Source organism: Dromaius novaehollandiae, chromosome 22 (genome assembly GCF_036370855.1).
Source record: "Dromaius novaehollandiae isolate bDroNov1 chromosome 22, bDroNov1.hap1, whole genome shotgun sequence".
Lineage (NCBI taxonomy): Eukaryota > Metazoa > Chordata > Aves > Casuariiformes > Dromaiidae > Dromaius > Dromaius novaehollandiae.
The window spans coordinates 10,304,987-10,330,586 of record NC_088119.1 but is presented as its reverse complement, the minus strand read 5'-3'; the positions used below and the strand labels follow the sequence as shown (position 1 = coordinate 10,330,586).

At 58.4% G+C, this 25,600-nt stretch overlaps 2 protein-coding genes across 5 annotated transcripts; one reads left to right on the top strand and one right to left on the bottom strand.

Moving 5' to 3' along the window:
- Positions 1-426: 426 nt before the first annotated feature.
- Positions 427-13,294, bottom strand: ORMDL3 (ORMDL sphingolipid biosynthesis regulator 3). 2 transcript variants are annotated; one of them, XM_064524743.1, is made up of 4 exons: positions 13,164-13,294; positions 7,885-8,091; positions 6,127-6,278; positions 427-5,162 (listed from the first exon to the last, which is right to left on the bottom strand). In XM_064524743.1, the coding sequence occupies exons 2-4, from the start codon at positions 8,056-8,058 to the stop codon at positions 5,027-5,029; spliced, it is 462 nt and encodes a 153-aa protein (XP_064380813.1). In that variant the 5' UTR covers positions 8,059-8,091; positions 13,164-13,294; the 3' UTR covers positions 427-5,026. The 2 variants fall into 2 exon arrangements, with proteins under 2 accessions (XP_064380813.1, XP_064380812.1); XM_064524742.1 differs by having other exon boundaries at positions 7,885-8,085; positions 13,164-13,270.
- Positions 12,177-21,986, top strand: LRRC3C (leucine rich repeat containing 3C). Of its 3 annotated transcripts, none has more exons than XM_064524739.1 (2): positions 12,177-12,582; positions 19,559-21,986. In XM_064524739.1, the coding sequence occupies exon 2, from the start codon at positions 19,667-19,669 to the stop codon at positions 20,408-20,410; it is 744 nt and encodes a 247-aa protein (XP_064380809.1). In that variant the 5' UTR covers positions 12,177-12,582; positions 19,559-19,666; the 3' UTR covers positions 20,411-21,986. The 3 variants fall into 3 exon arrangements, with proteins under 3 accessions (XP_064380809.1, XP_025973629.1, XP_064380810.1); XM_026117844.2 differs by having other exon boundaries at positions 12,177-12,714; XM_064524740.1 differs by lacking the exon at positions 12,177-12,582 and adding an exon at positions 17,515-17,616.
- The last annotated feature ends 3,614 nt before the right edge of the window (positions 21,987-25,600 follow it).

The window sequence follows — 25,600 nt, the reverse complement described above, 5'->3', positions numbered from 1 at the left end:
AATTTAAATCTGTGGACAGTGTATGTGTGTTACAGGTATGAGTGCTGTCATAAACTACTTCTTGGGATTTTCTGTAAGATTTTATATAACTTCCACAGTTTGCTTTTAAAAGCCTGAACAGCAGGTGTGCAAGAAGGGCACTGAGGCCAAAGCACTCTGCATGCGTGTCTTTTACGCTTGTCTGTGTTTCCAGGTGAGCAGTGGTGCACACACATCTCCACGCGTTGTGCTCCATTGCAGTAGGCAGAAGGTTTGTGCAGTTCCCTGGTGTAATACGCGGTTGGGGGATTCGTGCAGTGGGCTGCAAGCTTTCTGCTTTACTGCAGCCTAGGATTTGGTGGGCTTGCGGTTGCCACGTAGTGTTATTCATCTGCCGCTCCTGTTTAACAGCAGAACCTGTCCATACAAAATTCAGGGAACCAAATACAATTTTTACATGAATACTTACTTTATTAGTTTCTCTTAGAATACTGTACAAAGGAGTAATAAAAATATTCACACTTTATTTTAGAAAGTTCTCTAGATGAGACTTTTGTATACACAGCAAAAAGAAGGGCTACTGGAAAAAAACCCTAAAACTATGTACAATGTGAGAATGTTCCATAAAAAACTAATTTAGCTTGCTTAAATTGATCCAGGGAGGATACATACACACACACTCACATGCTTAAAATATATATTATGGGCAATGATAAAGCAATGTAAATTGCAACAGGAAATATTAACATGTTAACAATGGCAACCCAGCTGCTGTCCCTCTTTCAAGGGCCAGTACCATACTTTTATTAATTAAAAAAAAAAAAAAAGTTTTAAGTACTCTGGAATTAGGTAGCCCTGTATCTCAGGGTATTTTTTTTTTCCTCCTCTTTTAAAGGCTTTCTCCTGCAAAGAGTCGGGCTCCATGACATCCTGTTGGCTATATTAAATGAATTGCAAGACAGGATCCCTAATTCAGAAACATCAAGCTGGTAGTACTTGATTGTTTTGTGACTTTTCCTGGTGCAATGATTTCTGTACTTTTTGAGTAAGTACATGGTCTTAACAATGGCTTAGAGCAGTTTTTGCCCACAACAAGATCAGGCAAAGGGATGGCTTTTGCCAGTGCCTGTGAACTCATCTAGTGGTGCTTTTCAAAACCTTTTCCCCTTCTCCATCCACAGCAAAACAAAAATGAAAAGCATTTTAGGTACATACTTGTCCATTCTTTGTTTCTCAGTCACACAATGGAATCTACCTTTAATTCTCCAGCTGAAGTTTACCCTAGTCACTATGCAGGGAGCCAGTAAAAGGCTTAGAGGAAAATGTCACATGTGTTGTGATCAAAATCCTGTTTAAAATCAGTAACAATCAACTCTCTCCTTCATGCAGGTACTTGGAGAAAGTCCTGTGGTCTAAAAGAACTAATGGACTGTCTTCTCACTCACATTCTCGTTCTCTATGCAAAAGGTAGGCTTCACCCTTGTATCACTGCTATGCTAGCTGCAAATACACTGCTGTCTGAAAACCCCTCACCCTGTCTATGTTACCCTGATGTCCCTTTTCTCTGAAGTGACTTATCCCATAGGAGTTTTAGTGTTTTGATTATCTTCTTTAACTTTTTCGTGTCCAGGATTAGCCTTCCAGGACTAAACTCTTGCTTCTATAAAACAAACAGAAATAAAACAGAAGTTGCTTTGGTGCAGAGTTCCAGGAGACCCAAAACTCCATCCATTATTTTCACACTGTTGCAGTGGAGATGGTTAACAAGAAATTGGGTCAGGTACAACTTGCTCCTGTGACACTGACAGGGAGGAGCCAGCCACAAAACTTGTGTATGAAGGTGGCTCAACCAGCAGTACCAAAGCTGTTTGACTTAAACCTAGTTTAGGTACACCTAACAAGTAGCAATTGCAACTGTGGCTTAATTAAAATTAATCTGTGGCTTGTTTTATATTTTTTTATTAATTCTCATACTTACCCTGAAGATGGCATTTTAAGGAAGATACTATCAGATCAATAATTGTTCAAGTAACTATTAATCTTATCTAAATACTTAACATACTACATAATTAATATAAAATATTTCTTCAGTTTTTACTCACTTTTTTTCCATATTTCTCCTGTTTTCATTTATATTTCACTTGATTGGATTAACTGTATGAGTCCAAGTTAACTTTCAGATATTCCATGGCAAAAATGCTGTGCCTATGTTGTGAAGACTGTAATTTGCCATGTAACTCCAAATACATATGTGTAATGGCTATTTTAATTCATTTCAGTGTGAACAAAGTAAATCAGAAAAATTTGCTATTATAATTAAGGTTTTGTCTAACAAGAAATTTTAGGCTTTAAAAACTGCTCTTTTGAGAAGCTTGTAATGCCATTTTATTCTGTATTGTTTGGCAGTTAATCTTTAATTCAACAAAATGGAATCAAATGTCCATAGTGTCAGTTAAGAGTACAAATAATGTATGTTCAGATCGGCAGCTGCTGTAACATCAAGGCCTTCAATGAAGCTGTATTTCATTACGAAAATCTGACCCCTAACTTCTGTTTATATTTCTGCTAAAGATGTCAAAATTGCTCTGATTCTGTGTAATGTGCATGTACTTACAGAAATAGTCAATACATTTGTCTATTGGAATAATGTTTTTAAGCAAAAGCATCCTTGGTAAATCAACTGTATTTGTTGCAGATAAGTGGATGTTTTTTGCCCCCTCACATTCTACCTAAATAACTAAACTGTGCTCTTTCCTCTGGAGGAGACTCGCCAATAGCATGCGCATTCCGCGTGCCGTCAGACATTCAGGTTTGTTAAGCACCATACAGTCTACATCCTGTTAAGAGCAGGCCCTACAAATGTGAGGGTAGCAGTCCTTCTGCAGGCATTCAAGACATTAAAATGACTGAGAAATCAACAGTATCAAAGATACTCAGCTGATTGAAGAACTAGCTCTAATTTGAAAACTATTTTATTTCAAAAGTCATTGTCTAGTAGCTTAAAGAGTATATTAGCTTTAGGGTATATAGTACCTCAGCTAAAGCAGCAATCTCTATGTCATGGTGGTTAAAAGTTTTAAGAAAAAAACAAAAGAAAAATCAAATAAATTAGACATCTGTCAAACTCTGTTGCTGGAGAACAGCACTCAAGTATCAAGCCAGACTCTTTTCTGTCTATCTTCTCAAGAGCTTCCTTTTCACTTAGAATATTTCCATTTCAAACACATTAGATAATGCTTCTCTAGGCATTACCACAGCCCTCTGAGATACATTAAATGTTTTTTCCCCTTTCTCCGCAGCAGTCTGATAGTAAATCTGAGACAGAGAAATAAAACAGCTTGCCCAAAATTATGCATGGAGTATTACTAGACCGCTTATGCAAACTTGAGGTTCTTCTATCTCTGTCCTATGCTGAGACCATCAAACAGAAGTCATCAATATCCACTCTATTACCCACTGACCTCTAAGGCTATACTTGGCTAATGCAGGAACAAAAATACCATATTTAAAATGTTTATATTGTTGTCAAAAATGTGAGATAATATAAGCACTAAGACAACAAAAATACAGGCTTTCAGGGGAAGCATGAGGAAAAACACATTTCAACCAGCACACAACCCAAAATAAAAACCTACTGCTTTGTGAACAGCAGAAAGACCCCTCAACTAGGAGATCTAAACCTGCAAACCTATTTTATTTAGGTGGATAATTTTATGGGGAAAAAGCTCAATCCTGTTTCTATACTAAATCATCAGTTATCTTCAGTGACCCATTACATCCTTCTGTTGGTCAATTCGGTTAGCTGTCTGCTGCTGGTGCTGCTTGTTAGTACAGCTGTCTTACAGCTCCCTTACTCAGTTTCCAAGGTCATTCGAGGGCCAGGGGATGCTGCTGCAGTATTTGGGCAAGACACTACATAGAGGTGAGGGACAGACTTCCAGGCTAAGTCAGAAATCAAACACTTTTCCTGGTGTGAAGTGAGATGCAGAGTTAAGTCCACAGCTAACTGGAGAACAGGCAGATGTCAGCAGAATGTACACAGACTTGGGAGACCGAGTTGCTGGTTGGAGGAGAAAAATTCTAGTCACAGCCACTAACTGCCTGTATCCAGCAGCCGTCTGTCTCATTTGGCCTGTACCTGTCAGTCTTCACTTTCTTGCATCCTCATACGACCCCCATGTACCAAATAGCTCAGTGACATTTCTAGTCAATCATTAAAATAACTTGCACCCTGACTCTTGATCCAGATGCTCTACTGAGCACTGCCTGAGTGCTCAGTGTGTGCTTTAAAATGGGTTGTTTGGGGTGGGGAGCAAAGTTACTTGGATTCTGGTATGAGCTGAAAATAACTAGCATGATTTGGGATTTGATTAGGACTTTTCCCCTGAACCACCTGAATGGTACCATAGAGAGCTGAAAGCTCTGTCAAATTGCAGGTCACTCCTTCCTGTATTCTTTCCAGTAAAAGAATTTCCTTTCTCAGCGGGATAAAGGATTTAAAAATAAAAATCTGTCATTCTCTTCTCCCCCACTCCTCGTCCAATATGAAACCCATACCCTAAAACAATCAAGTATTGGGAAAGTCTGGCTGCATCCCTTTGAATGTTCCCAAATATCATTTAAAGCACCTAGCTTCAGAAAGGGAAATATATTTTAAAGTGCATTTACCACAGTAATAGTACCAGCACTAGAAGCTTTTCCCCCTCGTCCCCATGCTTTTCATTCTATGTCTGGGATAGATGAAAACCTCCCCAGGATTCATCCTCTTTGTACCTTGAAGTCTCAGTGTATCTGCATCTACTTAATGACACTGGAATAAGAGAAATCCAGCATCATGTATCCTGCTCCGCACTAAACTCTACTCTGGAGCTTGTTTAGATTTATTGGGCATGAGGATCCAGCATGCGGTATACGTCTATTGGATACTGCATTTAAATAGCCGCCGTGAAACTATATCCCAGTGTGCATGAGGGTGAAGGAACAGGACTAAAGAGAAGGAATTTCCCCCTCTTCCCTGCTCCTCTTCAATTCACTCCATCCAAGCAGTTCAGTACTTGTTGATCCCAAAGATCCGGACTCCATGAAACTGGGGCAGTTTGGGGATCAGGACACTCATAAGGGAGATGGTGTTGATTATGAAGTGTATCCGGTCATACTTTGTGTAAAAGCTGGTTAGAAAATACCTGGAAAGGAGGGGAACAAAAAGAGGACGTTGAATTACAGCACCTACAGTATCGGTCTTCCTCACGGCTCCCAGGAGCACAAAGATGCCTTCAAATAAATGATCAGTTACGGCTTCCCTCGCTCCTTGGATGAATCACCCTACAAAAGCTGACCGCCTATATGGATGCAATAACTAGCTTAGGAACAGGGAAAGAAGACCTTGGATTTGACAAACCACAAATTTGGGGGCAAAAACAGTGCTCGTTAATTTCCTTTCTCCTGTTTTCTCTCTCGAACATGGGAAGAATAGCTTCCAACTGTCCACCCAGCCTCTTCAGTACCCTTCTTTAAAAACAGCCTGATACTCTTTCCTGTGCTGTTGAGCCCAAAGAACAGACAGTATCATGTAGAAACCAGACAGGCCAAGATCACTTGTCATTGTAGTGATTGCATTTTTTTTTTCCTTCAGGTTCTCCATTCTTTCATATACCTGATTTCTTAAGCCTGTATCTGACCTCTTCTGGGACAAGACACATGTTTTTGTTCTGTTCCTGTTCAGCAGCTGTTATCGTAGGATCCTAGTCCACAACAGGCTCTTAACGATTATCATAGTCTATAAAAACAAGTTCACTAATAGCCCAGCAATGCACAGGATACTGGACCTTAGAACAGCATAGGTCTATACTGATCTATTTAGAAGTACTTTATGAGCATTAACTCAGGTTGCAGAGGACCCCAAAGCAAGCTGGAGACTGTTCTCCAAAACATTTAGCCTCAGACTGGCCAAGAGTAGTACTGGTGTAAGCATGTTTGCTACAGCCTACTGCTAAATACATCTGTTAGTATATTGCTTTAAAAGCAGAACTGGGGAAGGGAGCGGAAAAGAGTTGATTTTCTTTTGAGGGTGCTGGAGTGTTTTGTTTTCCCAAGACAGCGTCTTCAGTACAGGCATGTGAGACAGCTCAACCGCCCTGCAGTACTCACAGTACGATGGGCATGATGGTCAGGAACTTGCGCGACGCTGTGAACTGCACGCCGTAGTCCATCTGCTCCCAGTGCGTGAGCAGCCGCGCCTTCCCCTGGTCGGGCGTCTCGAAGGGCGTCCCTTTCACCGTGTGCAGGAAGATGTACATGCTCTGCGGCAGATACAAAGGCAGCCTGAAGCGCACCGCCAGCGAGAGTTCACCCTCAGCCAGAACAGCGCGGCCTTGGAGAGGGGTCAGGCTGGCAGCTTGCACCAGCGCGCGGGTCCGCTAGAGGGACGCGTCGCCGCCGCGGAAAGCGTCCTTCCCCCGAGAGCGGCTGCTGGAGCCCCAGGGCTGCGGGGAAGGACTGCTGGCTGCTCGCTCAGACCTAGCTGTTAGCACTGGAGGCCTCTCAGTCAGCTCCTGGGCATAAACCAAGAAGGTGGTTGCAGCATTACAGCGTTTGGGTCTCTGGGATCAGGGTATTAGCACACATTCGTTGTACCATGCAACAGCAATGCTAAAGGCTTTTTAAAAGTGCTGGTAGACCTGTAGGCAAGAAGGGTCTGTTCCTGCTCTGATTACAAGTTAACTTCTTCAACTGGAACATGAGTTACAGATAAGCAGCAAGTGTCTGGCTAAGTTAGGCAGGTCTTTTAAATGTAGTTATTGCTGGCCTTTTAAACTCCTTCCTGGTCCTAGGACAGGCACAAGGTGGGGGGAAGGAGGGGGCAGAGGAGAGAAGGGGAAGGGAGGAGAAGGGGATCTGCATGAAAAGCAGGCAGTATTTGTGCTGAACTCAGCCCCCAGCAGCTCCAGTTGGGTTTTTGTTTGTTTTTGTTTTTTGCTAGAGACCTGGATAACGTAAGCATGAGGGTCCCCAGTAAGGGAGGCATTTCTGACTCCTGAATAGTCTCAGCCTGAGATGCTGTTTAAAATAAAGGATACAAAATCGATTGCTGCATCTCTGTGAAGTAATCTGGCTCTCCTGCTGGAGGGCGAATCGCTGCCTAGAGGTCTGCTCTCGGCTCGGGGACACAAGCATGCTGAGACTTGCACAGGGGGATGGCAGAGGCATGGAAGTGAGCCATTAGTCAGATCGTGGTTTTCCTCTGCTCCCTAGGAAAGGTTTTACTGAGCGGCTGCAGCTTTTCCAGGGGACAGCAGAGGACATCACTGTATAAACAGAGCAGCTGCTGGCACCACGGATAGCCTTGGTACGCTGCGTCCTGGCTGCAGCACGCACATGCCAGGGTCTGCTGTGCATACCTGTGCACATCTGAATGTTCATTTAGCAGGTACCTGATCCTTAGAAGAAGTGAATCTGTTCCTGAACCAATCTCTTTCACTTTAAGATGAACAAATCGGTTTGGTTTTTAATTTTTTTTTTTTTACTCTAATGAGCCCAATTCAGTCTTATTGTATCAACCAAAGTGAAAACTGTCATGCTAGCTTCTGTGGCCTGTAAAATCTATTCCTCTGCTAAGGTGGACACAGCAAAGGGATCTACCCTGCAGGCAAATCAGTTCAGTGTCCCCTCTGAGCAGCCTCACCAGATGTTTGGTGTCTCATCAGCACCTGGGCTGATTTAAATATATGACAAAGGTGCAGTCTGAGGGCTGGAGGTTGAGTAAGTCACCCCACGTCTTTGGAAATGCAGAAAAAGGAATTGCTTCAACAGGAATCAGTCTTACTGGATCTCTCACAAGGACAGCTGGTGCTGAGAGACCCACCTCTGCCTGCCCCAGGAAATCGAGCCAACCGTGCTGTTCCTTACCATGTTGTGAATGATGTTCGTAAGAGTCCAAACCACAGGAACGCTGAAGAAGGGGATGCTCAGGAGTACGACGTGCAGCAGTCCAATTCCCAGGACGTAGGACAACCAGATGCCCCGGCTGTTCATGACACGGGTGTTGGGGTTTACCTCACTGTGCGCTGTTCCCACGTTCATGTTGGCTTTTAGGTTAATCAGGCACCCCTGAAACTAAACCAGAGCCAGGTTAGTACTCAGATTTCGGTAATCCTCTATCTACATTACTCAGCTAAGGGCAGCTTGGGTGGAGCTCTCTGTTGCTGTTAAACAAACCTGAGTTCTGTTGCGGTTGCTATAAAAATCACAAGTCAGTTCACTTCTCTGCAACTCATTATTTCCATTTGTAGAGCTGACATTTCTGAGGGGAAGCTAAATCCAGGAACAGCTGAGATTTGGGAATAATGTGTGGGAAGCCTGCCTGCGACAGGAGCTACTTGTGATCTGCTGAAATGTCTTCCTGGAACCAAGAGGTCAAGGTTCAGTCCCACGATTGCCTGAGAAGACTCAAATACTTGAAGCTCTTTCAAAGTCATCATGACAGTGTTAATCATGGAAGCACTTACACATGAAGCTACTTATATGTTTATGGGTTCAGCATACCTTAAACTCAGAAATAAAGCACCAGTCTTTGCAGAGGCACAACAGCTATATAATGACAGATCTCTGAATTGCTTCCACTGATTTATTAGGGTTCTGCATAGCTCTAGGGGCTTGCTGGCCTCCTCGTCTGGCTTACGTGTTTTGCCTTCCAATTTAAGACTTAAGAAAAGAGTAACAAAAAGTCCTGCATTGGGAAGGAGAGGGATTCTTCTTTAGCAACAGAAAATAAGTTGGAGATAACAAGGAAGACTCTATTGGGAGTATATTCCAGTAGCAAGAGCTGCAAAAGAGACAACTCTTGTCCTAACTGGCAGGAACAGATGCCATGTAGGAGAAACGCGCAGAGACATTTTTCCGAACAATCCCAGGAAGAAGAGGAAGCAAGACAACATTATCCTCTCAGATAGCAAAAGGATAGCAACACCAGTCTTTGGAATGGTGCCCTGGGACTATGGACAATGCAGATATCAGAATGGATTTTTATATTGCTGCCTTGATAACCAGCAGTAGCAGGTATCAGTCACGTTTTAGCACTACTGGAAAGACAAGGTGTCTGGCTTAGCAGTTTTCAGGGATTGCAAGAAATAGCACAATGGGGAAATAGCTGTAAAGCAGGATACTTTTACACTGAGATGAGGGAAAGCCTTGCATAAAATCGTCTTTGTCCGTGTCCCAAGGAAGAGCAGCATCATTAGATAATACACTGTTTTCCTTGTTGTGCAGAGGACCAGCAAGGCAAGGGCTTTTCACCCCGATGTCTGGCCTTGTGTTTTCGCTGCTTTGGTTCCCACAGCTGGAAGACTGAGTTGCTCTTCTCTCCAGCTCTCTCAGTCTTTGGTCTCTGGAGGCGAGTCCCAGCCAGATCTAACATTATGCTCTGTATGTCACTGCCAGCTGTTCTGAGTTTCCTTATGGAGTGCTGGGTCTGGCTTGTTTCAGAAGCTGGCGCTCTCTTCGCCGTCCCTGCCCAGGGCTAGGACACAAAGCAAACACTTGATTCTGCAGCTCCCGGTGTGCACAGCGTAACTTCCGAGCCTCTCGCAGCTGCACGTGCGGCTGCTGCGCGGTGTTGCGGGCAGCTGTTGCGAGGCAGGGCTGCTAGGTGAGCAGAACAGATGCTCGCCTGCCTCTGCTGCTCAGGCATCGGGTGGTTTATACCTGGAGAAGGCTTTTGTTTCGCTACCAGCACACAGGCTGCAGGTCTGCAGATTGCTTGGCTTCTTTTCACTCATCTCCTGGGTCAAAGGATATCAACTGCTGGAGACTGCAGACAAAGTTTGGAGCTTGCTCTGAAAGCAGGACTTGGAGCCAGAGTTCAGCACTCCAATCCTAGCTGAGAAACTAAACCCCATCCTTAATCTGCTGCAATTCCTAAAGGTTTTCAAAAGAAAATCTAGGGGTTGCAGTGAAGCATAACATGAGTGAAAAATGTCATGTTGTTGCAAAAAAAGGCAAACACCAGTGTGGAACGTATAAACAGGAGTACTGTTTGCCAGACATATGAAATAATTCTCCTAGATATTGTTAACGCCTCAACTAGAATACAGTCCAGTTCTAGGAGCAGCTGGAGAGAGTCCAGGGAGAGCAGTGCGAATGAACAGAGGTGTAGGAAAAACATGACCTGCAAGGACAGAGTGAAGGAAATGGGTTTGTTTAGTCTAGAGAACACTCGAGAGAGATGTGATGAATAGTTTTCAAATCCTTAAAAGATAGCTGCAAAGAGAAGGGGATAAATTGTTGTAGCAGAGTTAACTGCACAGTGGAGATTCAGAGCAGCTTTATAGAGCGAAAGGACAGCGTGACGTTGGAGTGGACTGCCCCGGGAAGTGATCAGTCTCCCTCATTGGACGTTTTAAAATCAAGTTTCATAAACAGTGCAAAAAATTATTAAAATTTCTCCTTGGAATTGGAGGTTGACTAGTTCATCTCTCAAGGGCCCTTCTGTCTCCCCTTCTTTTTTCAAAATCATGCTGTTATCCAAAGACTGCTGAAGTTAACAAACCTGATGCTTGGAGGTACGACGTGGATGTTTAGTAATAAAGCGGAATTTCCATTTGAGGACAATCACTAGTCTAATTTTCAAAAAGTGATGAGCAAGTTCTACTTGGTCCCGTCTACAAACTAGGGCAGTTGCAAGTCTGAAGCTTGGTGACAAAGAAGAATGGCCAAACTTAGAAGCTGTAGTTGAAGCAATTCCCCTCCCCATGCCTCAGTTTCCTTGCTTATACACAGGATTAGACAGATGAAACTGCAGTACATATAGTACAAGATGTTAATTTGTTCTTGCAAGGGAGCTTTGGGGGATGTCAAGCATTAGGTCATATGATTAGGATAATTTTTCATGTTTCTCTAATTCTGTCCTCCCCCACCTTAAAAATATTTCATCTGTGAATCTTCTCTATTTCTAGATTGATATTTGCAGCCCTTGCACAAGCTCTTTGCTCACACACTTCAGATTGCGCATAGAGCTCTGCACACGATTGCAAAAGCCTAGCTGGGCGAGACGGAGCTCTTAAGGCTCAGATCCCTACCCCCATCCCAGACCTCACGGTATTTGCTTTCTAATATTACACTGGGGATTTGTTCACCTGCAGGAAAAACAAGGCAAAACACAAAAGCAGGAGGAACTCCAACTCCACCCCTAGAGCAGATGGCTGCTAAGCTGTGCTTTCCCAGTTGTGCAGCAGCTTTTCAGGACAGAAAAGCTTTAATGTTTCATCAGAGCGAATGCAAAGGTCAGGCCTGTGCTGACGTTGGACAGTGTCCATCCAAGGAGGGGAAGAGTCGTGACTGTGGTCAGATACAAGCAGGACGTTGCCGTAGAGGAGCTGAACCCTTCCTGTCCGCCCAGTCCTTGCAGGCTCAGTGTACTGACTTGCGTTCCCACGCACCGCTGCGCAAGCTCCCTCCTGCTCCCAGGCTCTCCACAAGTTTGGGGGGCAGGAAGGCTTGTTCTGGGGCTCAGAGCAAGTGTTGGCAGGGCCGTCAGTTCAGCACCTGACGTGACAGCACCTCCTCACTTCTAAGAAGAGGAGAAACAAAACGGCACCAAGAGTTTACCACTCGCTTTGTCACCAAGCAGCTGCTGGAGAACCTCTGGCAAAAATTATGCTGCTAAAACCCCAAGGTACAGCTCCTTCCCCCTTTCCTTGCTCCCAGAGGCACATAACCACCGTCTGTTCCCGTCCCCTCGCGATTCAGCTGACCCGCGACCCCTGAAATGCCTGCCAGTGACACCGCTCTTCCCGCCGTCACATCCCGCTGGGCACCCCAGGGTGGCAGCTCACCGCGTGGCCCGGCACAGTGCCCCGAGCCCGCAGCCCGCCTGCGCGAGCCGTGCGGCTGCCTGCGTCCCCCTGCGCGCAGCCTCCGGCTCCTCCGCGCTCGCCGGGCCGAGGTGTGCCTGCGCAGGAACTTTCACCAGATGCAACTAGTGCAGTAGGTGCTTATCTTGGCCGATCTTTCTAATGTTCCCAGCGTGCAAGCGATTACGATCTGACTGAGCAGCTGAGGAGCCGAGATCGTTATCTCGGGCAGCATTGGCAATCGCCCTTTCCCAGGTAAATAAATATTTTAAACCCTTCTTTGCAAGACGGCATCGTTGTTTGAACCAGTCTCAAGTACACCAAAGGTTTTAGTGAACATGGCTGTGTTCAAAGGGAGCCGATGGGTGCAGGAACTGACTGATGCATTAGACGAGTGCAGCATTCCTTTGTTTCCCAGTCCTGCCGGGAGTCACGGATAGGATTTAGCAAGTGTGGGCCCCAAAGCTGCCAGCTCCCTCCTCGCAGAGCCGGGACGGCTCGCGGCGGCGGCGCGAGAGCCTGAGCAGAGAAGTGAGGCAGGGCTGCAAAGCGGGGGCCCAAGCTGAGGCACAGCTCTAGGACCGGAGCTGGAGAGGAGGCCGCAATTAATGCAGCCAGCGGAAACATGAGCAATCCCAGACGATAACGTTAGCAGCTGGATCTCTGTTTCCCTCTCAACCTTTTCTGCTAAATTTAGAAGGAAAGTTTAGACGTGCAGGGAACTCCACGAGCTGGATTTTTCTGGGCTCACACGGAGGTAGGCTCAGGACCCTGTCTAACCACAAACAAAGCCCTGGCCCCTGCCCAAGAGGAGCACAGAGCAGCGGTGACTGCGTGGAAGGACCTATGCCCCGAGCCCTTCCAGCGCTGCGCCGGGGCCGGCGAAAGGGTAACGAGCACGCGCTGCCCCAGCCGTCCCGCTCCGGGGCCTGCCCCAGCCGCAGCGGTTCCGAGCCCCGGCCTCACCCCCAGGCCTCCCGCAGCATCCCCGCGGCCCGGGGGGGGAGAAGCACCCGGGAAGCCGCTCCCCGCCCTCCGCTTTCCGAGCCTGCCGGCTGCGGGGGGCGTGTGCCCCGCTCGCCGGGGCCGGGAGCCCGGAACCCTCCCGCTGCAGGCCCTGGCGTGGGGGGGGGGGGGGGGGGGGGCTCGGCTCCGCCTGCTCCCGCTCCGCCGCCGCGGGAGGCGCCGAGGCCCGTAAGGCGCCGGTGCCCCGGCGGCGCGGCGCTGCAACCCGGGCCGGCGCCCAGCGGGCGGGGCGCCTCTCCCCCCCCTCCCCGGGCCGGCGGGGGGAGGCCCGGGACGCCGCGGCCGCCGGGCCCCGCTGCGGGCCGCACTCACCGCTGCAGGCTGGGCTCGGCGCGGTTGGGCTCGGCGGGCCGGGCTCTCCGGCGCGCACCCCGCCGCCCCGGCTGCGCTCCCGGCTGGCACCACGGCCCGGCCCGGCCCGCCCCGCCGCCGCGGCACGCCGGGAGCTGTAGTCCCGGGCGCGGCGCGCCCCGCCGGAGGCCCTGCGCGGGGACGGGGCCCCCGGTCACCCCCCGCCGTGGCCGCAGCCGGGACCGGGGCCCCTGGTACGGGGTGCTGCAGTCACCCAGGGGTGGGTGCCCTTCAGGAGCAGGGGTTTGGGCTGGGGTCTCCAAGGAAACCCTTCCAGGAGCAGGGGTTTGGGCTGGGGTCTCCAAGGAAACCCTTCCAGGAGCAGGGGTTTGATCTGGGGTCTCCAAGGAAACCCTTCCAGGAGCAGGGGTTTGGGCTGGGGTCTCCAAGGAAACCCTTCCAGGAGCAGGGGTTTGGGCTGGGGTCTCCAAGGAAACCCTTCCAGGAGCAGGTTATTTGATTTGGGGTCTCCAAGGAAACCCTTCCAGGAGCAGGGGCTTGATCTGGGGTCTCGAAGGAATCTGTTCTAGGAGAAGGTATTTGATCTGGGATCTCCAACGAAACCCTTCGGGGAGCAGGGGTTTGATCTTGGGGTCTCCAAGGAAACCCTTCGGGGAGCAGGGGTTTGGTTTGGGGTCTCCAAGGAAGCCCTTTGAGGAGCAGGGGTTTGGGCTGGGGTCTCCAAGGAAACCCTTCCAGGAGCAGGGGTTTGGGCTGGGGTCTCCAAGGAAACCCTTCCAGGAGCAGGGGCTTGATCTGGGGTCTCGAAGGAATCTGTTCTAGGAGAAGGTATTTGATCTGGGATCTCCAAGGAAACCCTTCGGGGAGCAGGGGTTTGATCTTGGGGTCTCCAAGGAAACCCTTCGGGGAGCAGGGGTTTGGTTTGGGGTCTCCAAGGAAACCCTTCCAGGAGCAGGAGGTCTCGGGGTCTTGAAGGGAAGTTCCTCTGTCCCCCCGCTGCGTGTCGTGGGCCCCTCGGCCCGTGGCTGCCCTGGCAGCAGTGTCTGGTCTGGCCCCTCGGGGTCCGTGAGCCGGGGGTGCCGAGATGCTCCGGGCAGCGGTAGCCATCCCGCTCGCAGCCGCGCGCACTGCGAGGGTCGCGTTCGGCGAGGCGCTTCCGCCGGCTCGGGGAGGGTCGCTCCCCCCCACGGGAGCCCTTCCTCGTGGAAAAGCTCAGCCCGCAGCAGCACGCGGCGTGAGCAGACGTGCGAGCAGGCAGCGCGCCCCGCCGGGACGCCGGGGCCGAGCTCAGGGCTGGGAGCTCCGGATTCCTCCGCTTGCGCGTTGAGGGAGACCATCTGGCCCCGTCTTTGTTTGCGCAGCCATCAAAGCTCGCAGCTCGGTGCTGCCGCGGCCCCTCGGTGCGCGCGGCCATCTGCGCAGGCCTTTGTGCGCGCCGGCAGCGGCCGGCTCTTCCTCCCAGCAGCCGCAGAGGGGGCAGCGCCGCTGCCGAGCGGGGAGGCGGCTCTGTGCTGCCAACCACCCGGCTGGGAGCCGCTCTGCTGCCGGCTCCCGGGGGTCCCAGAGCTGGGCCCGGCACGGGGACGTCGCCCGCTGCGGAGCCCGGGCCCCGCCGCCCCTCGCGCTGCCCTCCTGAACCGCCCTCTCCGTGCGCGCGTCGCGCGCGGCCCTGCCGGCACCGCCCGGGGGGTTCTGCAGGGCCGCTCACAGCGCTGGCGGTCCCCTCCGAGGCCACGCTTCAGCCCGGGTGGGTTCCCAGTGCCGACCCCACGTGCTCCCTTTCGGATGCGGAGCTGCTTGGCACCAGGCCCCAGCCTGAGCCGAGCCCTCCCGCTTTGGCCGGCGGGTGGTCGCGCACTGCCTGGGCACGGCTGGGGCCCTGCCGGCTGCCAGGGCCGGGGCCGCCGGCTCGTCCCCGCTGGCACCGCGCTGCCGGCCGGGCACCGGGGCTGCTTCCCGGAGCCAGGGATCCCCCCGGCAGCTGCTCGCGCAGGGCCTCGGCAGGGCCGGCGCGGCGGCCGTTAGAGCACCGCCGCTTTGGCCACCAGGCCCAGACCTGCCGCGGGGCCGGAGAGCCCGGTGCCCCCCGGGGCCGGCACACAGGCGGGGGATCCCGCGGGAGCGGGGGCGGCGGGCGGGGATGCCGGCGCGGAGGCGGGGGATCCCGCGGGAGCTGGCCCTGCTTTGCAGGAGCGGCACGCGCGCACGGCACGGTCTATTTTTATCCCCGCTGCTGCCTGAGTGAGCAGCTCCCTCTGCACGGTGACATCTAATTTAGCAGCTTCCCTGCGCCCCGCTGCCTCCGCACGTGAGGGGAAGCTCAATGCGGCAGCTATTTTTAAATCCCCATAAATATTAATCCCTTTCCGTGATGCAGCAGGCAGCCTCCCGCCGCCGGTGCGCCAGCGCGGTGGGGGCACCCGCTCCCCGGGCTCAGGGGAGTCGCCCACCGGGGAACCCCGGCATCCCGGGGCACGGGGGGGTTCCCCGGGGGGGACCCGGACCCCTGCCCCTCCCCAGGCCAGGCCTGCGCCGCCGTGCCCGCAGCCCCCCGCGCTCCGCAGCGCCGGCCCCGCGGCTCCCCAGGCCCCGCCGGCGCTCGGCCTCGCTCCGTGCCGCGCTCCCTCCGGCTCTCCCGCGCGGCCGGTCCCGCGGCCGGGTCGATCCCCGGTTATATTTAGCACCGCGGCGGCGGCGGGGAGCTGCCGCTGGCTATTTTTAGGCAGCCCTGCCGCAACCGCAGCTGGAGGCTCCCGGCGCGGGTCGCGTGGCCCTGCGGGTCCCGGCTCTCCGGCTGCAGGTGCCGTGGCTCCGGGGGCGGCTGGGGGCCCCCACCCCGGACCCCGCGCGCTGGCTGCCCGACGGCCCCGCGTGGGCACAGCCACACGAGCGGACCAGACTGCCCAGGACTCGCCGGGAACGCGCGGTCCCGCGGCCTCCTCCGCCTTGGCGCATCCCCGGCAGCGCTGGGGCCTCCGCGGGGCCTCGCGCTGCTCCGCTCCCCAGCGCGGGAGGATGGCGGGGGACGTTGCGTGGGGACCCCCGGCCTCGGAGCCCATCGGCGGCGGCCCCGGGGGCTAAGGCCGTGCGGGGCGGGGGCCCGGCCCCTCTGCAGCGCTGCTCCGAGGGCAGGCGGCTCCGCGGGGCCTGGGCCCGGCGGGCAGCGCGGGGGGCGTCTGGCGTCGCCGTCCCCAGGGCACGCCTGGCTCCAGCGCTGCCCGCGCCTCTCCGCCGTCACGTCTGGTTCTCCTGACGGAGCCGAGATCCAGGCCAGGCGCCTCCTGGACGGTTTATCCTCCCCGAGCAGCGGGCGATGCGAACGCGCCGGGCTGGGCCCTGCGGCCGCGGAGGGCCGCGGTACCGGGCGCGGGGGCTGCGCTCGGCCGGGCTCGGGGCCGGGGGTGGCGGGGCGGGCCTGGCCGGGCACCGGGCACCGGGCACCGGGCCGGTTCTGGCTCCGACCCTGCGCCGCCGGCCCCCGCCAGCCCGGGCGCACCGGGGAGCGGGGCCAGGCCCGGCCCGGTAACGGCGGCCGCTCTCCATGGTCCTGAGCGGGGCCCCGCCGGTGCCCCGGGGCGAGTCCCTGAGCCCCCCCGCAGCCCCCGGGCCCCAGGGCGCCGCCGAGGCCCGGGGCTGCGCCGGTGCCGCCGCAGCCGGGGGTCGCCCCGGGTGCCCGGCCGCGGCAGGGGGGTGCCGGCCGCCTGTCCCGGGCCCCGGGGCGCTCGGTCCGCCTCGCCGCCCGCGCTGCTCCCCGCCGCGGCTCGGGTTTCCCCGAGTAACCGATGCCGGTGCCGGGCGAGGCGGGGGCGGGCGGGCCCGCGGCAGCGCTGCGCTGAGCCCCCGGCCCGGGCCCGGGGGGACGGAGAGCTGCCCCCGCCCCGGGGCTCCGGGACAGCCGCTGCCCGCGGCAGGAGCCCGAGGGGGAGCGGCCGGGGGGCACAGGGCGGCCCCGGGCCGCGGGCACCGCGGGAGGGCAGAGCCCGGCGTTCGTGCAGCGCCGAGCACCGCGGCGGGGGCCGGGAGCGGGAGGCCGGCGGGCCGAGGCCGGTCCCGGGCGGGACGTGAGCCCTGGGCAGGCGCCGGGAGGGAGGCGGCGGTGCCCGGGCTGCGCTCGGCTCCCCGGGGGGGCCCCTCGCCCCGGCGGCCTCTGCCCCCCGCCCCGAGCCCGGGCGCGGGGTCGCGGCGGCCCCTCGCAGGCTCCCCGGGGGGGAGGGGGCGGCCGGCAAGGACCCGGCGGCAAGGAGGGGGTGCTCGGCGCTGCACGCCCCCCCCCGGCGCCCCCCCGGCGGGGCGGGCCGGGGGCGGGGAGCCCCGGGGAGGCCCGGGCGGCGGATCCCGCCCACCGGCCCCGCCGCCGCCGCCGCCGGCTCCGGGCCCGCCGCGCTGCGCGGGGCGCGGCCGCTCCGGCCCGGGGCGCGGGGCCGCTCCGCCGCCGCGGGGCTGCGCACGGCAGGTGAGTCCGCACCGGGACCCCCCCCGCCCCCGGGGCTCCGGTCCTCCCCCGGCGGCGGCGGCGGCGGCGGGCAGGGCGGGAGGGAGGCGGGGGGTCCCCGGCAGCGCCGCGCCGAGCCTCCCCCGGGGAATTACCGGGGCTTCCCTCGCCCCGCAACGCCGCCGCGCCGCCGAGCCGGGGGGAAGCCCGGGCATCCCCGGCCGCGCCCGGCGGCTCCCCGCGCCCCCCCGCCGCGGGCGGCCCTCGCCCCCCTCGAGGCCCGGGGGCCCCGGCGTCCCGGCTCGGGGCTGCGGGGGCCCGGCAGCTCCGGCCTCCCCGTGGCTCGCATCGGTGGCACCGGCGCCGGTGATCGTCCCAGCCCGTCCTGGGGCCTCCGAGAGCTGCAGCCCGCCCGGGGGGTCCCCCGGGGCCTGCGGACGGGGCACCCCCTCTCCTGGGCCAGCGGGTCCCGGCTCGGCCCGGTGCGGTTGCGGCGGTGCCAGGGTCCCTGTGGCACCGCGCGGCAGCCCGAGGGCCGGTGCCGAGGGGCAGCGTTCGCCCCGCGTCGCTGCTGGCAGAGCTGGGGGTCGGGTGCCCCGGCCGGGCGGCGGGAGCTGGCGTGGGGCAGGGTCCCTGCGGCCGCGCGGGGCAGAGATGGGACCCCGGCCGCAAGGGCGGGCGCCGCCGGGGCCTGGGCAGAGCTGGCCCCGCTGCTCCACCCCGGGTTCGCGGGGTGCCCTCGGGTGCCCCTTCGGTAGCGGGGGGGCCCGGGGCCACGCCGGGAGCCCAGCCGAGGTCCCTGGGGTGTCGGGGCGCGCGGAGGTCGGCCCGCGATGCTGCCGGCGTGACCTTGGAGCGAGCTGCGGCAGCGGGAGCCTGGCCTCCGCTCTGGGCCTCTGCCCCGCCGCGGCCCTGGGGCCTCCCCCGAGCGCCTCAGCCGCCCGCCGCCTCCGGGGAGCCCGGGGGGAGCCGCAACACCCCCGGGGCTGCCGGCAGGACCAGGCAGCTCTGGAGCCTTGCGCGCTGCTCGCAAACAGGCACAGGGCGATTCAAGCTGCCGGGGGGAGCAGCTGTGTGTCCCGGGGGCTGGAGCCTCCGTGCGAAGCGCAGGGGCTGGGCACAGGCGGCTGCGGGCAGGGGGACAGGCGCCGAGTGCCGGCACCCACGCGGGGGCCGGGCCGCTCTGCCCCGTGGGTCGCCCTCCGGGCAGCGGGGGGATTTGGGGGGTCTGGCCTGCTGGGAGGCTCCCCCGGGAGATTTCCGTGCACCGGGCGGATTTCCGCAGCCCGGTCGCAGGGGTCGCGCAGGGCTTTGCTTCCACCGGGTGCCGCGGGTTGCCCTTTCCTGCCCGTTTCTTTAATCGCGGGATGACCGGGGAGAGTCTCTGCCTCCTGCCGCGGCCGTGCCGGGATGGTCCTGGGCCCCGGGAGGTGGCCGGAGCGGCGGCTGGGAAAGCAGGGCAGCGTCTCGGCCGTGGCCCTTATCTGCTGCCGCCACCCTGGGAACTTGTTAAAAGCTCAGCTCAAGCGAATTTCCTTTTTCTGTTTTTGTTTCTTTCCTGGTGACGTTTTTCCCCTCCGGAATAACGGGCTGGATGGAGACCATGGTTACGAGGTGGTGCGGGCAGCCCGGCCGGGGCCGGAGCGGGACCCCGCAGGGGCAGGGGACGGCAGAGCCCACACGCGCCCGTCCGGGGTCAAAGCGGACAGAAACGGCACGTGTCTGCCCCTTCCCGGGGCACCGGCTGGAAACCGGAGCCGGGGAGCGGCAACCCGGGCTGGCGCACTGGCTTGCCCACTGCCCGGGCCGTGCCGCCCCGCCGCGTCCCCGAGGGTCTCCCCGCGGAGGCCGCTCGCTGGGGTCGGGGCGCTTGGGGCGGGTTGCACGCGCGGGTCGGCCCTGCCTTCGAGCTCCGCTCCTCGGCGCCTGCTCTGACGCTCTCCCCTTGCTGTCTCCGTCCCAGATGCAGCGCGCCCGGCCCGGGGGCCGCAGCTGACGGGCGGCAGCCGCGCGGCGGTGCGGATGCGGCACCGTGGCCCCGGTAGACCGGTTCCCCCTCCGCTCCGTGACCATGTGGCTGCTGCTGCCGAGCTTCCTGCTCGCAGCCTCCTGCCTCCGCCCGGCGGCCGCCTTCCCCAAGGGCTGCTACCCCGCGGAAGAGGAGGGCTTGAAGACCTTCCGGTGCAGCAACGCCCGGCTGACCGAGGTCCCCAAGGACATTCCCAATGACACCAACAAGCTCTACCTGGACTCCAACCGCATCCCCTTCCTGCCCCGCGACGCCTTCCGGGACCTGCCGCTCCTGCTGGAGCTGGACCTGTCCCACAACGCCATCGCCGGCGTCGAGAGCGGGGCTTTCCGGGGCCTGGCGGATCACCTGCGCTCTCTGGACCTGTCTTCCAACAAGCTGGTGTCGGTCAGCAAGGATGCCTTTAACCACCTGAAGGCCAAGGTCAACCTCTCCAACAACCCCTGGCTGTGCGACTGCCGGCTGCAGGAGCTGATCCGGGCGGTGGACCTGGCCGCCGGCTCGTCGGCCGGCATCGTGTGCGCCGCCGCCGTGCAGGAGGAGCACGTGGGCAAGGCCTTCCTGCAGGTCATCGCCGACACGGACTTCTGCAACGCCTACAGAAAGACCACGGACATCGCGATGCTGGTCACCATGTTCGGCTGGTTCGCCATGGTGATCTCCTACCTGGTCTACTACGTGCGGCAGAACCAGGAGGACGCCCGGCGGCACCTGGAGTATCTCAAGTCCTTGCCCAGCAAGCAGCGGAGGTCGGAGGAGTCGTCCACCATCAGCACGGTGGTGTGAGGGACGGGCGTCCCGGGGGCTCCGCGGACTCGCCATGGCTGTAGAAGCTGTTATTAACCATCGTCATCGCACAGAAATAGTAGTGGTTTTGTTCCGTTCTCCGCGGGGGAGCGACGCCTGGCCGCGCGGAGCAGGCGGGAGCGGCAGGGCCTGGATCCGGCACGGCGGGAGACGGAGCGGCTGCGGTTGGGAGCAGTTGGCTGTTGACGAGCACCCGCCCGCGGGGCTTCGACTGCCAAGGCCTGGAGAGACCCTGCGCGTCCCCTCGCACGCGCGGCGATTGCTCCGACTCGCCTGAACATTTACACTTCATTTCAGACTGTTTTATTTCTTTTGCAGAAATCCCTTGGGGCATTAAGGGAATGGGTGTTTCAGTCCCTGCCCGGCTTTCCCGCTGCTGCCGGCGGGATGCTCCCGGCTCCGCGCAGGCTGGGCTCGGCGCGGGCTCTCCGGCCCCGGGAGCGGTGGCGAGGGGCGGCGAGGCCGTGCCGCAGCGGGCCGCCGGACTTGGAGGAGCATCCGTCCGAGCCGCAACCAGCAGGAAAGCTGTAACTGGTGGGACTGGGGGACAGGGAGGAAAGCGGAGGTGCGTCGGTGGGAAAGGCGAGAGGCACGTCCAGGTGCTGCCGGGGCTTCGCCTCTCTCGCGCTGGGTGATGTTGTCGCACCTTGGCCCTCGCTGTCCCCTGGTCCCTTCCCCTCCGCCGCTGGGGCAGCCGGGGCGAGGGGTGAAATGGGGACCTTTCCCCGGCCGGGCGCTCCGGCTCCGCAAGGAGCAAACGGGAAGCGAGCCGCTCCGGCGCTGAGCTGCCGCCCGACGCGAGGTCTCACCTCTGCGCTCCCGGGCTCACCAGCCTGCCGACCGCTCACTGTGCCGGCGCGGGGCCGGGGCCGCCTGCTCTCCCGTCCTTCCCACCTCCTGCGCCGCCGGCAGCAGCCCGGCCCCCCCCGCCCGAACAGCCCCCAATGTCCCTTCTTGAAATCCCCAGTATTGGGCTGCAGGTTCCCGTGTTGGGGGGTTAGAGAGGGGCCGAAGCGCCGCGCGGTGCCCGTGCACCCGTTCGGGCCCGGGGGGCTGTTTCCACCCCCGGAGCCAAGCCGGACCGGACCCAGCGTCTCCCAGCCGAGCCCGAGCGCGCCGGTTTGGCTGGATTTGTCCTTTTTAAAACCAACTGAAGCTAAATTGCCTTAATTCACCGAGAGCACCAACCAAAGCTGCTTGAGCGTGCCGGGCCAGCCCCGGCGCGTCGGCGGGACCCCGGCGGGACCCCGGCGCCGCGCGGCTGCAGGGCAGCGCTCGGCCCCTCTCTAACTCTCTCCTCACCCCCCCGCGGCGCCGGCCGCCTGCTTGGCCCGGGGGGGACGGTGCCGGCGGGCGGCGAGGCAGGGCCGCGGCTCGCGCCCTTCCCCAAGTGCCTACTCTGCGGTGCAGACCCGCTGCGCTGCGACGCACAGACACCTTCCGCCGCCTGGGGCCCCTCCCGTGCGAGGGCCCCCCGGGACCAGCCGACCCAATACGTGTTTTGTTTAAGGGACCTTTTACGTTCTTTATACAATAAAGGTGGCTTTTACTTTGGCGTCTGTGCGGTGCGTGGCTGCGCGGCCCCTCCCGCGGCTCTGCCCGCTGCTGGGGGCTGATCCCGCCCGGAACAGGACACCTGGGTCCCGCCGGTAACTCTACCTTCGTCCTCAACTAACGAGCGCGCCGCGGCTCGGTTTCCGCGAGGGCGGCTCGGGTCGCCGGCCAGGCAGGAGCCCGGTTTTCCCGTGATGCTCCGGCGGTGGCCGGTGCCGGGACATTCCTGGGGACCGGCGCGTCCGTGGGGCAGGGAGCAGCGGGGATGGGGAGGGGGCTGCTCTGTCCATCCGTCCGTCCGTCTGTCCATCCACCGCAGCGGCCCCCGGGCAGGCGATGCCTCTCGGGGAGCCGGCGGGAGAGTCGGCGTCCGCTCCGCTCGCCGCGGAGGGCGAAATCCGGGGCCTAACGCGGCGCGACAGCTCCCGTGCGGGACCGTAACCGCCGTCGTCACTCGGCAGACGCGGCCGCGACAGCCCGCAGACCCCGGGCTCCCGACCAGATGGCCGCCGTCCCCCCCGGCCCCCGCTCGCGGCCCTGGGAGCAGCCGGGGAGCAGCCGGGGCGGCAGGTCCCCAGGCCACCGCCGATGTCCCCCTGGGGCTGGGGGACGCCGGGTCCCGACCCCGCGGGCTCGCTCCCGCCCGAGGTGTTACTGGGAGGGAAATCACCGGCTCGTTGCAGCTTACGCTAATTAGCGCCAGGAAGAGGAAGCGGGTTGCAGCGGCGGCGCAGCATCGTTTAGCCGTTGCTGGCGGGAGCAGAGCACGCGCGGTTCTCAGAGCACGCGCGGTTTTAGAGCTTCGTCAAGGGCATTTTTGGGTGTTCGAGGTTGCAATAACCCCCTGAGGCCGACGGAGCAGGCCGGGGGCACCGGCAGGCCCAGGGCATCGCTCGTGGCCCCTCCGACAGCCCGGGGGGTCTCGGCACCGGCAGGTTCCCCACCGGATTTTGCATTTGCGGCTGCGCAAACCCCGGCCGCCCTTCGCTGGGCGAAAGCGGCTGTTTCTTGTCCCTGTGGGTGCCGAGGAAAACGTGAAAACATGACCGACAGCCTCAGAAATCACGGATGGGGAGGAAAAAGATGCCCAAATGCACAGTTATTTAGTTTAATAGCATTTAAGGCGCTCACGTGGCTTTTGGGGGCAGGAGGCACCGCTGCAGCCCCGGGAAGGCGGCACGTGCGAGGGGCGTTTTTGGGGGCGTCGGGGTAACGAGGCCCTGCAGCACCCCGTGGAGCCTTGGCGAGGCCACGGAAACCCTCCGAAATCCTCTGCGCCTTTACGCACGGAAATATATGCATCCGTATACATTATATATGTTTAATCCATTTTAAAGCCGCGTCCTGCAGATTTATCTGCCGGAAGGGGCCGCAGGAGGACGGGCAGCACGACCTCGCCGTGCGCCGTTCCGTCGCGCAGCTAAATCTTCGTTATGGACTTCCGAGGGAGTCCGCGTCCCTCGGCCGCGCGGTGCTTAACCCGGCAAAGCCTTCGCCTTCCGCGCACGGAGGGAAACGTACTGCCGGGAGAAAATTTGGGAGCTGGAGGCGAGCCCCCGGGCTGGCGGCTTCCCGCGAGCGCGGCTGCCGCGCGCGGCTCCGGCGGGTTGAAACGCGCCCTCCCGGTAGCGGCGGCTGCAATTCCCGCCCGCACGCGGGAGCGGCGTTAATGCTTAATTTTGCACGGATTGTATGTTTTAGAGACAAGGTAAAGCAGTTTTTTTCCAGCCGGTAAATGAAATACGCTCGGCGTTCCTGGCCCCAGACTGCATCCTGGACTTCTAAATGATTAGATTTAGAAGAGGGCAGGAAGGATGTCTAATTGTTTAATTTCCACAATTATAAAAATATTTATAAATAATTAGAACCGATGGCAGCAATTACGCTGTGATTAAAGCTGGTCTACACTTCATCAACAGTCCTTCGGTTATGCAGGCTTATTTATTTATTTTCACCACAAAAAAATCCATTTACAGTGGCATCGCTGCCAATAATGAATCATAGTTATTCACCGCCTGCAAAGGACTCATTAATCCTGCAATGTTGCTGTTACGGGAGCGGAGTCGTCCATAAAATGTGGCCGCTGGAATTCTGCAGGGGAAACGCGGCTTTGGCGGGTGGGAAACCAAAGCAACGCCCAGAGCCGGGGCTGCCCGCGGTGCTTTCTGCGGAGAGCTGGGAGCCGGCGGGAGACGCGTCCCTCCGGCCGAGCTGCCGCTTTTCCGTCCCGTCCCTCACCCGCGCCGCGGTGCTAAGCAGAACCCCGATATCATTTCTGTGTCAGCTTTTTTTTAAGAAGAGATGGTGCCTGTTAATAAAAGCAGCAGGCAGCCCGGAGGGGGATTTGCAAAGCTTTCCGTGCCGGGGAGAAAAGCCGGTTTCTGGGCGCTTTTCCCGCCTCGGCAGCAGCCGCAGGGACGTCTGTGTCCGGCACTGCCGTCCCCCCCGCGGCCCCGTCCAGGCCGGGATTTGGATGCCGGAAAGCAGCACGGGCTTTTTATTTATTTTTGCGGTTCCAGTTCAGCAGAGCACTTGAAAATATGCTGAATTTTATATCGATGATGGGTCCCATCGAGGAGTTTACCGCGGCTGCTGTACCTAAGGGGACTTTGTGTTTCACACCAGCCCCTCGCTTCCCGGCCGCTGCCTTTGGCTCAGCGAAGGGAAAAATCCCCTTTTCCCTCGTTGCCGCCCGGCCGCTGCCCTGCTCCCGCGGGGACGTGCGGCAGCGCGCAGGACTTCGTCGCCCCGACCGTATCGTCTCCGCGGCCCAGAGCTGCATCTCGGGACGCCCAGGCGCGGGCAGCGCGCGGGGCTATTCGCACCCTGGAAAAGGAAAAAAAAGCGGCAGCACAGACTCCCGGCCTGCAAAGAGCCGCTCTTTGGGGTGCTGGGACCCCAAAACTGGGCTGGGTCCTTCGGAATCGCCCGCGCACGAGGCAGCCCGGGCTGCAGCAGCTGTTTCTTTGGTTGCTGCCGTCGCTGACGGGGCTGCTCGGCCCCTCCTGGGAGCCGGCTGGGGACCAGGTGTGATGAGTTGCCCCGGAGGCACCAATCCCCCCCCCCGCCCCCGGCTGCCCATTTACCTATAACCCGCTGGAAACAGCTGTGGTTTCTGGCACGTAGCAGTGAGCTGCAGGCTGCAACTCTGCTGTCCTGGAGAGCTGCGACCTCTTCCGCTCCGGCTTCGGATGACTGGCGTCTCGCGGAGTCGCTCCCTTGCAGGTTGATAGAGGCGCAGCGGTGAGTTGCAAGGAGAGGCTTCCCCCGAGGCCGGGACGTCAGCGTGACCCGCGGCAGCGGCGCGTCCCGGCCGTGGCACCGTGCTCTGACCCGCCGGCTGGTGCAGCAGCTCTGCGGTGAGTGCGTTAACACGTGTCTGCAAAGCGTTTCTGAGCTGCCGTGACCCAGGCTGGGGAAGTCCAGCTTTGGCACTAAAGCAATGGTCCATGGATTCCACTTGGCCGATTACTTATGTTGCTCCTATGCATTTAAAGGTACTTGAGTGCTGCTGGTAGCAGCCTGCGTGAGCGAGTGTGTTATCAAAGGAGCAAAGAAAGGGGCAGGAGGTTCTGAGTTTCAAATTCATTATTTGTGAGAGCTCGTCGCTGCTTT

Excerpts from the sequence above, each read along its gene's own strand:
- ORMDL3 (XM_064524743.1), bottom strand. The coding sequence starts at position 8,058 with ATGAACGTGGGAACAGCGCACAGTGAGGTAAACCCCAACACCCGTGTC. Across the intron at positions 6,279-7,884 it reads CGAACATCATTCACAACATG|AGCATGTACATCTTCCTGCA; the intron begins GTAAGGAACAGC and ends TATCTGCCGCAG. Across the intron at positions 5,163-6,126 it reads ACCATCATGCCCATCGTACT|GTATTTTCTAACCAGCTTTT; the intron begins GTGAGTACTGCA and ends CCTCCTTTCCAG.
- LRRC3C (XM_064524739.1), top strand. The coding sequence starts at position 19,667 with ATGTGGCTGCTGCTGCCGAGCTTCCTGCTCGCAGCCTCCTGCCTCCGC.